Source organism: Thalassophryne amazonica, chromosome 6 (assembly GCF_902500255.1).
Source record: "Thalassophryne amazonica chromosome 6, fThaAma1.1, whole genome shotgun sequence".
NCBI classification, from domain to species: domain Eukaryota; kingdom Metazoa; phylum Chordata; class Actinopteri; order Batrachoidiformes; family Batrachoididae; genus Thalassophryne; species Thalassophryne amazonica.
Genome location: NC_047108.1, coordinates 42,789,851 through 42,808,069, shown reverse-complemented (window position 1 = coordinate 42,808,069; position 18,219 = coordinate 42,789,851). Strand labels below are relative to the sequence as shown.

The 18,219-nt window shown below is 39.1% G+C and overlaps 1 protein-coding gene across 1 annotated transcript; it reads right to left on the bottom strand.

The window, feature by feature from the left end:
* Window positions 1-165: 165 nt before the first annotated feature.
* On the bottom strand, window positions 166-17,515 carry tmed4 (transmembrane p24 trafficking protein 4). Its single transcript, XM_034172078.1, has 5 exons — window positions 17,320-17,515; window positions 8,747-8,847; window positions 6,776-6,901; window positions 2,295-2,441; window positions 166-2,173 (listed from the first exon to the last, which is right to left on the bottom strand). The coding sequence occupies exons 1-5, from the start codon at window positions 17,450-17,452 to the stop codon at window positions 2,024-2,026; spliced, it is 657 nt and encodes a 218-aa protein (XP_034027969.1). The 5' UTR covers window positions 17,453-17,515; the 3' UTR covers window positions 166-2,023.
* Window positions 17,516-18,219: the final 704 nt, after the last annotated feature.

Sequence of the window (18,219 nt, the reverse complement as noted above, 5' to 3'; positions counted from 1 at the left end):
CAACATTTACACAGATTAAACTGTTTCATTTGCAAATCATTCAGAAGGAAAGTATGAATATTGTAATTACACGCTGTTGAAAAAATTAAGCCTTATTACATTCCTTATATTTTAAAACCTATTTTATTTCACTTGATAACCAAGTAATTTTCACTGTTTTTGGACTTATAATCCCACACTGTAAAGAATAAAACAGTTAACCTAAAGACATGGATGTGCACATACAAGTTATGAGCAACCTGATATTTACAACCTGGAATCTTGTCATCCATGACGTCTGTTGTACACATCTGCTTCTTTGAAAAAAGTACAATAACTCAGACTGTAGGGAGAAAACCTCGTCAAAATAATATGCATGAAGTATGTGACGCAGAGAGCACAGCCTGTGGTTAGGAAGAAACCAACACTCATGAATTACTGGGACCATAAACATTTAAAAACTGAGAATGACAATTTTTTTTATGATTTGTCTACCACAGCAATTGAAGAGTTATTACATTTAAATCAGATGAATGTTGTTGGAAATACAGCACAGTGCATCATCTTTAAGATGTCGACCACCAAGAATGTGTGATGTTTCTAACCCACAGATATCAAGAGATGTGGGAGTTTAATGCAGGTGCTTCCATGGCAGATGCCCACTTCATGCTAGTTCCCGAAGCCTTCTGTATTCAAGGATTGGCAAGGCCACCGCAAAATAATACTCAGCTTTGAACTTAAAAACATAAAAGCCTCAGGACCCCTTCATAGTATGCTTCCATAGTGGCACAAAAATATAAAGATAGAAAAATATGGGGCATCTTGCTTTTGTTAGCAGTAACATGATCAAGAAGACATCATGCTTCAAGTGTAGTAACAGGGAACTGTGGACACAAATTCCAAATGCGACACTTGTCAGCTCTGGAGCTTAAATGACTGACCCGAAAGAAATAATACAGGAACAACGCACAAGGAGGTGGTCACATAAAATGTGGAGAAATTACTACAACATCCATCCAATTTACATGTGAATACCCTTAAAGTTTAAGGCTTTTAGTACATGGTCATATTTGATTTTGCCTTCAACTCAAACAGTGCAGTAAATAGCTTAAAAAAAAATGAAGGGCACACAGAGTGCAACAGCCACTCTTTACATGCTGGACAGATTAATACACTTCATTTCTTTAGGATTCAGTGATAATAGAATGTATGTTTCTATGTGGCCTGGACATGTGATCAAGTCTGCCCAAAATGTAATCACTTTAACCATGACTGACGTGGGCTCTGAACAGTTTTGAGTTAAACAGCTATAACAGTTTGACCTTTCAGTGTCACCCAAAGTCAAAGGACATATGGCCAATAGAAAGGTGATGTCTCTCCACAAGTGTATTTATAACCAATTCCCTGAAACAGCATTGGGCCTTTTTTTTTTTAAACCATGGCTTTTTGGCTTAACTTTTTTCTCAAAAACAAATCACTTTGTCCATGACTAATCCTCACTGATTCCAGCAAGTTTTATCCAAAACCAATCAAACCTCAAGTGTGACAGATTAACTGATACAGGCCAGAAAAAAAATAAATTATCACTGCATGCAGATTAGAAATAGTTTATGTCAAACTATTTATAGCCCTACCTGCACTACCAAAAAACCCAAACAAATAAACAAAAACCCCCAGATCTCAAAACATAAAATACTGATTTACTATTTGAAACTTCATAAACACCCTCATCTACAGCCCAGGTCAAGAGTCCCTGTAGGAGAAAGAACAATCTCATTCTTGCACAGGAACAAAGAGTTGGATTTTTGGAACAAACGAACGAACGCACACATACCTGCATCTGGAACACTGCACTACCGTACTGATCCCAACAACAAAAGATTAACAAGGGAAAACCCCATCCCCTGTGGTTGGTGAGTGCGTCTGCACTCTATGGCTGAAATCACCACCATATTCCCTGTGGATTTTGAGCACTGTGGGTGGATGTCTGTTGCACTCAATCAAGTCTATTTTATTGTTGATGCTGGTGCAGCTGAAGCTGACATTACACCAACTTCTTGGCCTCAAAGAAGCTTTTGAGGTGCTTCATCTGCCAAATGCCGGTGACTATCAAGATGAGCGTCTGAGCGATGGACCACCAGAGGACACGTTGGTTAGTGCTCTCGCTCGTCATACGGAACCGCTCCTCGCGATACTGCAGAAGACCAAACAAAACAAGGTCACTAGGAGAGGTCATCAAGAACACAAATCCATTTCTTCAACACAACTCAGAGAGATGACATTATTACATGTACTGGTATTAGAGATTAACTGACCCGCTGATAGTTTTGCTCCTTTTGGATCTGTTCAATTTGGTCCAGGAGCTGTCGAACTCTCAGCTGCAGCTCAGTGAGTTTGTCCTTTGCTGCAATTTCAGGGTAGTTGTTGGTATGTTCCCCTACCTGGATATCCAGATGTACTCTCTGCAGCATTGTCAAACACAGAGCCATTGAGTCATTTAGGATTCATACCATCTGCCCCATGGTGGAGCGGCACCATCTTAAGAAGAAGATTTGGTTTGTTTCACTGCATGGAAATTCTTTCTCTGTTCTGCTCCACCATAAAGCTTATAGAACATAAGTTCATAAGAGAACATAAGTTTCACTCTGCACAGTTTCTCCAATCACAGCCAGAGAAGCCTGTAACAGAGCTGTCAAGGTGATGGATGCAAAAATGGCTCAGATGCTGATAAAAAGCATCAAATTTAGCACAGACATTCACCACATCATTCTAAACAATTTCCGAGGTGGAGCCAACGTAAATTGTTAAATGCTTAATGTTCGCTAAGCAACATATTTTCCTTAGCAACCTGAATACAGAATGCCTGCCTGTAAAATTTTTTTAATAATAAACACTGTTTTCTCATGTCCAAAACAATAACCATCATATTGGTACTGATTTCAACTACTTAACATATAAATGTACGTCTGAAAAATTAAAATATAATTCCTGAAGAATTAAAATTCTAATGTATAAGATTTAAATTTAATATTTACATCGATTGGTCCATAATAACAATCCTTTTGGAATAATTTTAAACAACTGTACAATTTTTCAACAACTTTGTGAGCATCCAGTGCATCCTGCCCAGAGCCGCTGTACAGTACATTAAAGCCCCCGTGAAACATAGCAAGAATGTGCAGCAACCAGGCCAAAATGGCAAGTGAGTGTGTGTGTGTGTGTGTGTTCATAAAGGCTGCATGAGCCACTAAGTGCGCACGTGTGCAACTGGACACCTTCGCTGGCAGTGGGCCAAGCAATCACACCATGTGTCAGACGTAGCCTTACCAGTGAACGTTAATTTATTTTTTGCTCACTTCAGGAGCACAACATAACTCTGTACACCATGATGTCAGTCGGATTATCACATGGGATTTAATTTTTGCAGCCGGGGTGAGATGCTTTTCACCACAGGTTGTTTGGTTCCTGTGCACTCTGTGCTGTGAAAGGCTTGTGGTTCAGTGCTGGAGGCAAGTTTCATGTTTAATAATGTTGTCACGGCCTGGGATACAGTTCTACGTCACACTTCCTCCAGAGTTTAGATGGTGATCAGGTAATAATATGCATATTACAGTGGTAAGATCCGTTCAGCTCCGTGCTTGACGTGCGCTATGACGCATTACTCCACAGAGAGGGGCAGAGGCACACGGTATTTTCAGTTTAATTGTGCACTGTTCACATTCACTGTATATGATGAATGTTTGTCACATACATGTTATTACATATTTCCTTTGCCCTCCCTGGCCGGGGTCCAGTGGAGGTGAACATCCCACAACATGCCAACAGGCTTTGCTGTGACCAATCCATCAACCGTGATCAGATCATTTCAGATGCTGTTTTGATGCTGTCAAAAATATGTAGACTGCGATCAGATGATGCAAAACTGCATATAGACCGCCGTCAGATGTGCCTCCCATCTTGATGGGGCCAAGGGTGTTTTGAACATGTGCAACATACTAGGGACAGCTGAGCGAATGAGACCAAATATGTAGATGCTCACAGACTGTCGTCCGTTGTTCTTCAGACCACAAGTCAATATTTCCTGATAGTGGCCGGATGTGTCATTCTGATGCAATTCGGTGTCAATCGGCATATGAATAGTTCAGATGCAAAACCCAGTAACAATTTTTTTTTCTTAAATGGAGAAAAATGCAGTTGAAAATGGAGATTTAAAGAAAACCATATTCAGAATCAATCAAATGAAAACAGTTTGTTCAAATTCTTTCATATTTTGCACACTGATGGTCCCCTTGACAGCCAAATACATGTTGGCCTCAAGTAAAAATTTATGGTTTTGGAGATACTGGGTTTTGCATCTGAACTCTTCATATGTGTAATGGGATATTAGGAGCAGATGTGCAGACTGCAAAAGTACTGACTGAATGTATTATTATATACTGGCTAGCAACAAAGCAAACTTCTTTCAGTATTTTGTTGAAACCGGTTTATTTTTAAAATATGTCTACAGGAAGTTTTTGATGTACTTTTATTGGCTCATTGTTAGGGTAAATATTAATATGGAACCTTGAGGATTTAATGGCTCCTCCTCTGAAAATTATCAGTATACGAGGGCTGTCAATAAAGTATAGGTCCTTTTTATTTTTTTCAAAAACTATATGAATTTCATTCATATGTTTTTACATCAGACATGCTTGAACCCTCGTGCGCATGCATGAGTTTTTCCACGCCTGTCGGTGACGTCATTCGCCCGTGAGCACTCCTTGTGGGAGGAGTCGTTCAGCCCCTCGTCGGAATTCCTTTGTCTGAGAAGTTGCTGAGAGACTGGGGCTTTTCTAAACCTGTGAGACACATCGAAGTGGACACGGTTCGAAAAATTAAGCTGGTTTTGTCAGCAGGAGATCTTTTTTTAATGAAAGACGTGCGGGCGGATTGCAGCGTCGGCTCGCAGCCGCCACGACGCTCCGCCACAGGAAAAACATCTCTGTTGGAAGCCTTAAGGACAAGTTGGAACATGTCCAGCTGTTAAACAATTTCTCATATACTCACTCCACTGAAAGCCATCAAAAGCCGCCTGGATTTTACAAATGGTTATCAACATGGAGGTGTTTTTCCTGTGCCACCGCGCCGGCTGCGTCCCGACGCGCGGACCCGTCCGCACGTCTTTCATTAAAAAAATCTCCTTTAACAGTGGAATATCCGGATAAAATGCTGAAACCGACTTCTTCTGAAACTTCTCTGTTCTCTCACGACGTCCTGGATCAATAGAGCCTGAAATGTGGAGGTTTTCAGCTTGAAACAGGCTGATGACGGCGCCTGAGAGTGCTGCATGACGTCTCGCACCGGGGGAAGTCCTTAAAGCGACAGTATCACCTCAAAATCTCTCATCAGCTGTTAAAATTTTCACCGAAAACCAGCTTAATTTTTCGAACCGTGTCCACTTCGATGTGTCTCACAGGTTTAGAAAAAATTTTGATCAAACAAAGTGCCGGTCTCTCAGCAACTTCTCAGACAAAGGAATTCCGACGAGGGGCTGGATGACTCCTCCCACAAGGAGTGCTCAAAGGCGAATGACGTCACCGACAGGCGTGGAAAAACTCACGCATGCGCACGAGGGTTCAAGCATGTCTGACGTAAAAACATATGAATGAAATCCATATAGTTTTTGAAAAAAAATAAAAAGGACCTATACTTTATTGACAGACCTCGTACAATGCATCCAGAAAGGATTCACAGTGCTTCAGTTTTTCCACATTTTATGTTACAGCCTTATTCTAAAATGGAGTAAATTACTTTGTTCCCCTCAAAATTCTACTCACAACACCCTATAATGACAACATGAAAAAATTATTTACAAATTTATTAAAAAGAAAAAACTAAGAAATCTGCGCTGTGAGCATATGACAGTGCATATGACAGAGCACTGACAGTGTTATCACAGGTTCCACATATAAGGGAACTGATTCTTGTTCTTAATGTTGCATCTGGTAAATTTTCTGCTTATAAGGAGTAAAACAAATCCTCTGCCGCTATTAGAATCAGAAGAAGAATACCATAGTACCATACTGAATTGCAGCTTCTTATTTTCTATTTAAATCTTTGGTATAATTTCTTTGCATCATATTGAATCACATCGTATCACACCAAATCACATGGTATCGCATTGTGAGGAATTGAATAGCCATCAACTACATATCAAATCACATCGAATCGGGAACAGGATGAATCATATCGAATTGTATCATCGGTATTGTCATGTATCGCCAAGATGTATCGTATCGCTGGTAGTGTATCGAGATGCGCATCAAATCGCTGTCAGTGATGAGATTCACATCCCTACCACAGACTGAACGGCCACCCCTGTCGACATATTTTAAAACTGACTTTTGAATAATTTACTTTGTCATCTTTGGGTTAATAATCACATTCACTTTGGTTTGGCTGTAGAGAGCCAGACTCAGAGTCAGTCTCAGACGCACTGGTGTTGTGCTCTGATCAGTCCCGTCTTTTATTATGAAATAATGCTGAATTTATGTGGAAATGATTGTTGTACAAAAGCTTCAAAGATCTGTTGTTGAGATGATGACTGGAGTGCAGTTTTAATCATAAACGAGGCGATAATCTGTGAACCGCTGATAACGCTCCAAAATGAAGCATTCGCAGTGAAGGCAGGGGTACTGATCTGTAGGGGGGACAGTTCAGTCTGCTGGTAAAAGGGGTATCAAACTCCCAGTGCAAATACAGCGATAACATGAATGAGGTTCTGAGGGCTGAATCACTGTGTGAAGCAGCACAGTACCAGCTTTCTTCCTGCAAAAAGAGCCATCTTGGTGGAGTTGGTGTGCAGACAGATCTGATGTTCTCCCGGTGTGTGGGAGGTGAAGGTGAACCGTCCATCTGACCCGTACTGACGAGAGAGGATAATCTAAAAAAGATGAATGCAGAGTGAACAAGAATACTCAGTCGGACCGTCGCATTAATGTGTATATCTACTGTTCTCGTCTGTCAGAAATGCTGATTTGCATGACAAACAACCGAATACCACCTGCTGTTCATATGTGCAAGATGAATGAAATCAGCCAAGTGATTCCTCAGATACGTCGTTACTACACACAAACAGACAAAGTGAATGCAATTGTCTTACAAACATGTCTGTAGCATTAATTTCGTCAGACGAAACAAAACTAAATATATTTGTCAACAACCCCTTTTCCCACGACTAAGACGAGACAATGACGAGACGGCACCAATGTTATAAAAACACTGACTAAAACTGTGTAAATGTACATTATTGTTGACAAATAAAAATGAGACAAAAATGTTTTGCAAGAAATAACAAATGAACAAAAATGTCCTCCTCATTTTTGTCTACTACAAAAGAAGAAACCCCACATCCAGTCCAACTGTCATGTGTTTGTGCCAGCAGTTCTTCTACTGTACTGTCAGCTACAATATATATCCTCTCGCTGTGCAATTCCACGAGAATCGTCCACCGCTTCACACAGACAGTTTTTATTCGTTTAGCATGAACGTGCCCTGTTAGTGGGGCAGCCAACAACGCGGATCTCTGCTGTGGACAGGAAGATTAATATCTCCTGCTTCTCTGGTTCGTAAACTAAAGTTACTGTCCCTCATGAAAATAATAATAATGATAATATCCTGTGTTCCGTATCTGTGTGTGTTGTGGGATTTGCTGCGGCTCTTTGCCAAGTAAAGGTGGAAGGATGGATCATTCCACAATCAATAACTTCAAAGCGAATCGTGGTTTTAAATCAAATGATACCTCTTTCCAAACACTGTAAAACAGACAGCATACTACAACCGACCAAAGCTGTTTTTCCCCAAGATGAGACGCCCTCCGTTCCGTCTGGGAGAACTTACCCCGGTGTCAAAGTGTCAGCGCTCCAGTCTGAGCACAGCAGCGCTGCAGCACTCCAGGCGCAAGTATTGTAGGGGAGGACGGGGTCAAAGTAACATTTTATATTTGTATCCCTTTGAATCTGCTGGGCTATGAGTCTAGCTGTAAGAGTCATATTATTTAACACCAGTTTTTATTTTATTTTGTTGGTGTTTCTAATAATATAAAACATCAGAACAAGTGCATCATTTGTAAATGTGTATTGAATCAACAAACAAGACACTTATTAAAGTTGCATTCAAGATTCATTCATTCATTTAAGATGTTTGTTATTCCAGACATTTAATCAATATTTCAGCTGTGGAACACAAGTCAACTGGAAGGAATAAACAAAAATGATCTCTGAAATAAATACAAAAAGACTAAAATGTTTTGACTAAAACTCAACTAAAATACCTCGAGTTCTCATTTGACTAAAACTAGGCTAAAATATTGAGACTTTTAGTCAACTAAAACATGACTAACAAAAATGATATGTGAATGACTAAATGTGACTAAGAATGAACTTTGACACAAGACTAAGACTAAATGGGCGACAAAATTAACACTACACGTCTGGGGGCTTGAGTAATAAACTTCTTCGTCATTTGGCTGCTCCCGTTAGGGGTAGCCACAGCAGATCAATCATTTCCATCTCACCCTGTCCCTCACCCTGTAACTTCCAAACCAATACTGGACTTGAGAGTAGACAGGGCGATGAGGAGTACACTGCTGGTTGGTCCACATTTTCATACTTTTTTCTGAAGCTGTGTATGTGTGTTGGGGGAGGTGGAGACAACTTATAACTGACCTAAGATAACACAAAATTAATAAATTATGCAAATAACTGATAGTTGCCACCCTTGTCCTGACCTTGGCATCTGGATCTTTGATCTCAACATGCATCCCAAGACCAGGGGTAGATGGGAGGAAGGAATTGGTCTGTTTATCCCACAGTTGGGTCCTGTACTTCCCTGTCAGACCAAAAAAAAAAAAAAAAAAGGCACCAGTTCACACAAACATTTACAGAACAGCAACAATTTAAGTCATGCCATATCTCACCATTGTCAATGGTTTTCTTTGCATACTTTTATTTCAAGGTTTTGTCTTGCTGGAATTTTGGCTATATTGCCATCACGATTATCAGTGGTATTGCAGTGTATATTTTTTTTCAATAAGACCAGTGATGTATCAAAGAAAAAAGCATATATTATGAAATGCAAGCTGATGATTTGTTTTATGTGTAAACTGAAGTATTATTGATGACACTCACTTGATGTTTAGAAAAACTCTGTCACTGTATGAAATAGTTAATAGTGTTCACCACTGTACCTAGACCAGGTTTCATAAAGCAGTCTAATCTTTTAGTCTACTAAACTTACTTAGTCAACTAAGGTTAGTCACCCAACATTAGCCATATATTTCCATTTCACATAGACAGCTAAACTTGTAAATTAATCATTTAACATTAGTCGAGAATTTTCACAGGCATAAGCTGCCTCGTGAGTGCCGTTGCCAAGAAAAGCCTCCAATGTGTGAGAGTTTTGTTTACTTCCGCGTTGGTTGTCTGCTACAACCATGGCCAAGGCTGATGTAAGCAGTACCACTGTTGAACCTCAATGTCCGTAAACATCTCCAGTGGATTATTCCGGTGCTGGAACACCCGCTCCCACCGCAAGGCTCTCCTTCATTCCTACTCCACTTGTCGACTAAAATAAGATTAGCCTCCTCTGTAGCAGGCTAAAAACTTTAGTCAGCTAACGTGAAACTTCAGCCAACGAAGCACTTTGTGCAATGACTAACGTCAAAAAATTAATCGACTAAGTGAGATTAGTTGACTAAAAAGATTAAAGTACTTTATGAAACCAAGCCCCAATGTGCAGCTTTTATACTCCTCAAAGTACTCTATGTAAATCATGTGATTGTGTGGAGATTGCGTGGAAATACATTATTAAAAAAAAAAAAACCCAAGTAGGACTTAAAACCTAACTAGTGTGTTGCCTGTGGGGATCCACAGGCTCTAGATTGGGTAGTGTTTATAAAATAGGGAGCTGACATTTTTCAAGGGTGGTAATAAATTATACAAAGTTTCTATAATAAGTTGGAATGGCGTGAGTCCAGAATGTTTTTAGAACCCTATACCTCAACAGCTTTTAGAAGAACTCAACCCTTTTATTTCCTGTTAATTACCTAATCTGTCATGTTAATCTACTGCCTTAATGCATAAATTGCTTAGAATCACAATCAGAATAGCCTTGATTCTCCACGAATCAACAAAAATGCAAGGAATTTGACTTCGGTTCGAGCTGCATTCTCTCTGTACCGCAAGTATAAATATATACTAACCAATGAATAATTCACAGTAAAAAATGTTCAAATCAAATGTGTGAAACAGGCAAACAGATTTAAGCTGTACATGAGGTATATGAATTAGTGAGTTTTTGACAGGTTAAATGAGGTTCTTGTTATCATATACACACTATTACCATTATCATTATTCATATATTACAATTATTTTATTATTACTTCTATTTTCTCATTTGATTTTTAAATGGACCACAACGGAAATACGTGTTTCACTTTCTTGTATCATCCATGTATTTTAATGCATTTATAATTATATTATGTACTTACTAAATAAAATCACGCACTCATGCTTTTAATATATAGATGATTTACTGCCCCCTGCTGGAATAATGTGCAAGTCCAGAATGTAAATATCAACGTCCATTGTTGAGAGTTGTTAAGATAATATCTGTAGCTTCTCCAAAAATATTACGCCTATCAACGTTCCATTTTGGTGGCATTCATCCTTGACCCAAAATACATAAGCATAACAAACAGCAAAGTTTGTCCATGATCGAAGTTACACACACACCTTTTTGTCTTTTCTGCATTCCACCAGAAGCAGGTGCTTTTATTTTTACACACCCACAAACAGAGACAGTGGTGGAAGACATCAAATGCACTACACTCCTCACTCATGGTAGCGGTAACATGACACTTAACTGACTAAACCAACTGAACGACAAAAACGCAATAAATCAATAACACTAACAACAGTGTTAAACTAACCTGACCCACAATAACCCCATGGTACATTGGAGCACAGCATCCACTGTTCATTGTTGTTAGCTAATATTGCTAATTTATCAAAAACATTAGTCCTATCAACTTCCCCTTTGTGCAGTGTTCATCCTTGACCCAAAATACATAAGCATACCAAATGGCAAATATCAGCTTTCCCCAGTTTCTCAGTTTCAGGCTAAACAACTTAGAAATAATTATGAATAGGAAAAAAAAAAACACTGCTATTAAAAAAAAGGTATGAGCTGACAAACTGCATTCATGCCCTGGGCAGAGGAGATTTAGACTGGTTTGAACAGGTATTACATAACCACATAGCAGGTGCATGATCTTGAGCGGACCTACCCAACCTTTTTTTGAACCAAGATCGACTTTTAAAGTTGAAAGTGTATCAAGATCTAAAGAGCCATATTACAGCACTGCAGATGACTGGCAACCAGCCTGTGTCCTTGGAAAAGCCACTTAATCTGCATCACCCCAGTCCACCGAGCTATAAATGGGTACCAGCCTCAGCTGGGGAAGTAATCTGCGATAGACTGCTGTCTGGGGTTGGGTATCGGGAACTGGTTCTTTTTGGGTATTGTTAAGAAATGAGTCGATCCACTGACATCCATAGCCTTTTTGCTTAACGATTCCCTTATCGGTCTTTCAGAGCGGCCGTTGTTTTTGAGGGTGTTTGTTGGGAAAATTATCATTTCTTTACATTCCGCAGCAAGGATCTGCTTTGAACCTTGAACCAATGAAGCAGTGCTCCGATCGGCTGTTTCAATGGTTATTTGCTTCATTTCATTTAATTTGTTTTTATTCTTTTTTCCATGGTAATGAATAAAAAAAGAAAGAAAACTGCACTTTACAGAGTACAAAATAATACATTCCATGTAAAAAGAACAGGAGTAGGATGAAGAAAAACATCTTATTATCTCCTACCCCATTCTTGTTTCAACACAAGTTTAGACAGCCTCACCTTTGTGTTCCATTATAAGAATACATAATGAGCATTTTTCCTTTTTCTTTTTTAGCTCTATTCATTTGGATTTTCATACAATTTTAATATTTTCTGTTTATACAGGCATTTAAATAGAAAGACATTTGAACAACATTTTAAATTATTTTCCATAGAGTTCCATTGTTTCACGCCGCCACTGAAACACACATTTGCTTCAGTGTAGTTCTAGCGAAAGAGGTTTTAAAATCATATCTTCTTTGGCTTGTCTCACTGTTTACAGTGAAAAGTGTTTGCAGACTACATGGTAACAGAAAATGTTTGGCTTTATGAAGAACTAATAATGTTTTTAAAACAACCAAGTCCTTCAGTTTTAATAGTTGTAACCTCAGAAACAGTTCTGTTGTATGTGCTGTCAGAGCAGCTCTATTAATTATCCTTATAGCCCTCTTTTGTAAAATAAATAAAGGCATTAGGTTAGCAACATATGTATTGCCCCATACCTCCAAACAATACATCAGGTATGGCAAAATCAAAGAACAATAAAGGAGTGTCATCGCCTTGTAATTTAACATATACTTGACCTTGCTCAAAACAGCAATATTTTTACAAATTTTCTTTTTTACATCGGCTATGTGCGACTCCCATTTCAAGTTTTCATCAATGAGTACTCCAAGAAATTTAAATTGAGACACTTTCTCAATATCAATGCCATTAAAATTCTACTTAAAATTATCAGGGCATTTATGATTTGTAAACAACTTCGCTCCTCTTCAAAAGTACCAACTCTGCTTCTTAACCCCTCTCAAAGCCATTAAAATGTCAATCGTGAGTCACTTTTATGTGGATTAAAGTGACTAACTGGGACTCCTGTCTTGTTGCAAGAAAGAAATGAGAATCATCCCCCATTCCGTTGTTGCAAACGTTGCGCCGCTCTCTGCTGAGTCAAGTTAGAAAGATAGAGTCCACTCAGAATTAATAATTTCAAAGCGAATCACCATTTAAATCAAATGACACCTCTTTCCATACGTCGTAATACAACCGATAAACTGCAATCGATCAAAATGGGTTTTTTTCCCCTCCCAAAATTAGACATCCTGCCCTGACGTGCAGCAGCCCAAGACTGAATGACTGCAGACCTGCAGACTCCAGCAGCTGTCTGAATTGCCATTAATGTCTTAAAAGGAAATGCTTTTGACAAAAACTACAGATTTTTTGTATTTCTATTTATGTCCAGAGATCAAGGATCGGGTGACCAATTTCATTTACTTTAAGACTCAATAAAATGTTGACATAGAAAACCTGTAAAGCCTACTTTTAGTACACAGAAAATTCACAGGATGTATCAATAAGGGAATCGATAAGGAATTGGATCGATAAGCAGAATAAAATCTTATCAATCGATAAAATCTTATCAATACCCATCCCTACTGCTGTGCTGTCCAGGGGGAGTCGGAGACTCATCACTTCACACTATGGAATTCAGAGATAACCCCAGCACCAGTCAGCCTCAGGGTCTCCGTAAAACCTTTCTCAAAGTTGCAGGTGACTTGTGACTGCATGTCCAGAATCTACATGCATCATAATGTCAATTATGTAAGGTGTGTCTGACTGTTGTAGTCACTGCTCAGGACTAGACAATGCTTGAATTTACACCAGGTTATTAAAGTTGTAAGCTGCAAAACTGGCTGGTGATAGATAAAAGAATGAGAGCAACACAACAGCTCTGTACCAGCCCACACCCCATTTTTGAACCAGCACACCTTTCAAGGGCAAATGGCATTGTAAATTACATGATTCAACCACTGGCTGTAAAATTTACAACTATTTCAAGTGTAAATTAACAATGACAACTGCTCTGGACTTTGCACCACTTTGGGCTGCTGGAAAATGGGGCCCTGTGTCCCCCTCAAAAGCCTGATTCAGTGGGTGCTTCGTAACTGCACCCTTGTGAGATCCATCATGGAAGTCCAAAACAAGCCATTTCAGACTAAAATTTTGCTTGAGCAGTCTACCTTATATGGACAAAGACCAAAAATGTGAACTTTGAGGATGGCTAACATGAAATTCTGACCATTTTTAACTGCAAAATGGAAGCACAAACTAGTTTTGTGTATCTTTTCTCCCATAACAACCACTTCATAAAACTGAATTAACAACCTTTTAGGGTTGGGTAGCTGGAGAGTTCCATTATCCATCACAGATGGCTAACGAACATCATATGGAGCCACCATTGTGATTCGGTTCAAAGTGGAGTCACCCCATTATGAACTCACTCCAGGTGAAGTCATCCCACTCCAGGTGAAGTCACTCCACTCCAGTAACACAATATTTCAATTATGGTATGTTCATGTAACAAATTATTTATACATACCAGTGGCATAATACACTGTCCTTACTCAAGTTTTGTTTATGAAATGATGTTTTAAGGTTGGGGAATGTAACTGTCAGGTAAAAAGCCCATTGATGGGAGAAGCAGGGAGCGCTGCACAGTTCTATACATCACACTGGCAGATCCCTAACTTTAAACTAGTCATTCTTAATTATTTAAAAAAATAAGCATGGATAGCTGGAGTGGAGTGACTTCACTGAAAAAAATGGGAGACTACACCTAGACTGAGGTGACTTCACCTGGGGTGGGTTCACAGTGGGGTGACTTAACTTGTTACCTTGTGATTCGACACCCCCCCCCCCCCCGACAAAATTCTATTGTCCCTGCTATAATGCAAATATGTGTTATTTATTCACACGAGATCAAATTGAGTCCTGATAAATATGTACTTTAAGGTGTGTATGCCACAGCAACCCAGTCTCCTGGCAGTTCATGGGACTGGGTTATGAAAAGTACATTAATCTATGGGTTCATGATGAGGGTAAGAAAATGGGGCATTTTTCACAACGGGGGCATGAATTCAATTTCGTGACAGGGCACACAGTTAACATTTCAGGGAGGGTACACACTTATGCTATGGTTAGAGTTAGGAGAAGGGGAATATTACAAATATCAAAATAAAAAAAATACTTTTCGTGACGGGGGCACGGGAAAAAAAAAACGAGATTGGGATGGCCACGGAGTGCAGAAACGCAGGATGGTTGCAAACTGGACTGACTATATACACCACAGGTTGTGCATATTGCGAGATGTGGTGCATATTGAGCGACACAGATGCGTAATTTGCACCACCTGGTGTACATTACTCATTACTCAAATATGATGGTAAGATGGGCTGCCATTCAGATGCGTCAGTGATCTACACTGCCTATCAACCAGAGCAGAGTGATTTATTTACAGTTAATGTTTGGGCACCACTGATAATTTTCATGATTTTCCTTTATAAATTGGTTGTCTGGATCAGATATTTCAGTTAAATTTATCATATAGCAGACAAACACACTGACATTTGAGAAGTGAAATGAAGTTTCTAGTATTTACAGAAAGTGTGCAATAATTATTTAAACAAAATTAGGCAGGTGCATAAATTTGGGCATCCATGTCATTTTATTAATTGGAATATAATTAGCACTAATTATTGGAACACAAAATTGGTTTGGTAAGCTCATTGACCATGACCTCCTTACACAGGTGAATCCAATCATGAGAAAGGGTATTTAAGGTGGCCATTTGGAAGTGTTTCATCTCTTTGCATCTCTTTTAATGAGTGGCAACATGGAAGCCTCTAAACAACTTTCAAATGACCTGATAAAGATTATTCAACATCATGGTTTAGGGAAAGATACAAAAAGCTATCTCAGAGATTTCAGTTGTCAGTTTCAACTGTGAGGAAAATAGTGAGGAAATGGAAGACTGCAGGCACAGACAAGCCAGCTTCATTTTGGAATAAAGTGCTGTGGGCTGATGAAACTAAAATCAAGTTATTTGGACATAACAAGGGGCAGTATGCATGGCTGAAAAAGAACACAGCATTCCAAGAAAAACGCTTAACGCTTGCTTACAGTAAAAATTGGAGGTGGTTCCATCATGCTGTGTGGCCACTGCAGGTACTGGGAATATTGTTAAAGTTGAGAGTCACATGGATTCCAGTCAATATCACCAGATTCTTGAGAACAATGTTCATGAACTTGATGATCCTCTTTCAACAAGACAACAACCCTAAACACTGCTCAAAATCTACTAAGGCATTCATGCAGAGGAACAAGTACAACATTCTGGAATGGCCATCTCAGTCCTCAGACCTGAATATTATTGAAAATCTGTGGTCTGATTTTAAGCGGGCTGTCCTTGCTTGGAAACCAACAAACCTGAGATGTTTTGTAAAGAAGAATGGTCCAAAAATATCTTCAACCAGAATCCAGACTCTCATTGGGAGCTATAGGAAGTGTTTAGAGGCTGGTATTTCTGCAAAAGGAGGATCTACTGAATATTGATGTATTTTTTCTGTTGGGATGCCCAAATTTATGCACCTGCCTAATTTTGTTTAAAGAATTATTGCACACTTTCTGTAAATCCTATAAACTTCATTTCACTTCTCAAATGTCAGTGTTTGTCTGTTATATGATATATTAAAGTGAAATTGCTGATCCAAATAATCAATGATTTATAAAGGAAAATCATGGCAATCATCAGGGGTGCCCAAACTTTTACATACAACTGTGAGATCAATAAAGTTTTATCTTATCTTATTTATTGTAAATACTCCAGAATATAACTGTCATTCCTGGAAGTGCTTCCAGAATCACAACTGCCTACAAACTTTGCAAATTACTTTATCTTCTAAGGGTTAGGATTATGAGTCTGAGTTAGGCTATCATTTTTGTAAAATACAGAAAATGTTTGGAAATTTTAACAATACTTCCACTTCCTACCACAGCTGTGTGCACTTGTGGAAGCCTTGCACAGGAGCACAATTCCAATATGTCCCAAGTCCAATATGCGGCATGTGGTGCATATTGCGCGATATGGATGCGTAATTTGCACCACCTGGTGTATATTACTCATTACTCAAATATTGCTAGTTTGGATCAAATATTTAGCTGTGAAATCTGACATTATCAGGAGGTTTTTCGAATTTGACCCGGGAACAGCAAAGTAAGCCATATTGCATTTAATATTATACATTAAATTTGTGTCGGTGAGGGTGGTGCGAGCAGGAGTGTACTAAATCTTAATTTACACGTCAGTGGTATAGCTTTTGCCGCTGCGAACACACACGACGCAGATCCAAGGTTTTTGTGGGTGCTCAGACTCCTGCATTTCTTTCAATTTAACACGAAACGGCTACACCTGTACTGACATCAAAAAGTCCGTCCTTTCTCTGTACCGCAGGAATGTGGTGTTAACGTTGCGTGAAATGAAACAGGCTGACCAACATTATAATTTAAAAAAGTAAACCCTCGCCGGTAACTCTTAGCCTGGATTGCTAAACCTACGTTAACTAGCTAACGACAAACAGCTTACCAATAACCATGGTTTCGTCAGGAATTTCTTCAATGAAACATTTTTTCTCAGTCTCTCCTATGTGGAAATAGAGAGTGTGACCTGGATAAATCCAAGCTAATATAAAAATGACAGCAGGAACACAGATCATCATGTAGCTTCTTTCATCAAAGGACCGAGGAGATGTTGCGGACCAGTGACGTCATCTTCAACCACGCAGAACCGGATTTCTTCTTCTTCGGTCGAGTTTATTGGCAGTTTGCAAACCGACACGGTGCATTACCGCCACCAACCTGTTTGGATGTGGTGAACTAATAGAGTCAATAAGGAAATTGAGAAATAAGGGAGGGAAGGAAAAAAGGAGGTGGGGGGGTCCACTGTACTATATTCTACTGAATAACCAGGTTCCCTTTAAATATGCAATTGTCACATCAGTGGCTGGTCTTTCCAAAACTGCTTTGTTTTGTGGGCTTATATATATGTTTCTCATATATTATGTAAAAGCTAGTGAGAAATAAAACTTCTAAAACTGAAAATGCTACTTTGGAACCTAACAACACCTCTGAACTTATTTACAAGACATTTTGTGAACATTAGCATAATGGCATCACAGGCTGGTAGCTAGCTGCAAAACTCGATTTCATTTATGTGTAAATATAATATATTACCTCCAAGCAGGTAAGTGTAGAAAAAGAAAGTAATGCCAGGGGTCAATACACAAATAGAGAAAATCAGAAAATAAATAAATATAAAATAGATAATCTGTGGGTAGCACGGTGGCTTAGTGGTTAGTACTGTTGCCTCACAGCGAGAAAGTCATGGGTTCAATTCCCGCCTGTGGCCTTTCTGTGTTTACGTGTTCTCCCCGTGTTTGCGTGGGTTTCCTCCGGGTGCTCCGGTTTCCTCCCACTTCTAAAGACA

Coding starts and splice junctions, on each gene's coding strand:
- tmed4 (XM_034172078.1), bottom strand. CDS start 17,452: ATGATGATCTGTGTTCCTGCTGTCATTTTTATATTAGCTTGGATTTAT. Junction 2,442..6,775: donor TTTTTGCAGGAAGAAAGCTG/GTACTGTGCTGC, acceptor ACAATGCTGCAG/AGAGTACATCTGGATATCCA. Junction 2,174..2,294: donor AGGAGCAAAACTATCAGCGG/GTCAGTTAATCT, acceptor GGTCTTCTGCAG/TATCGCGAGGAGCGGTTCCG.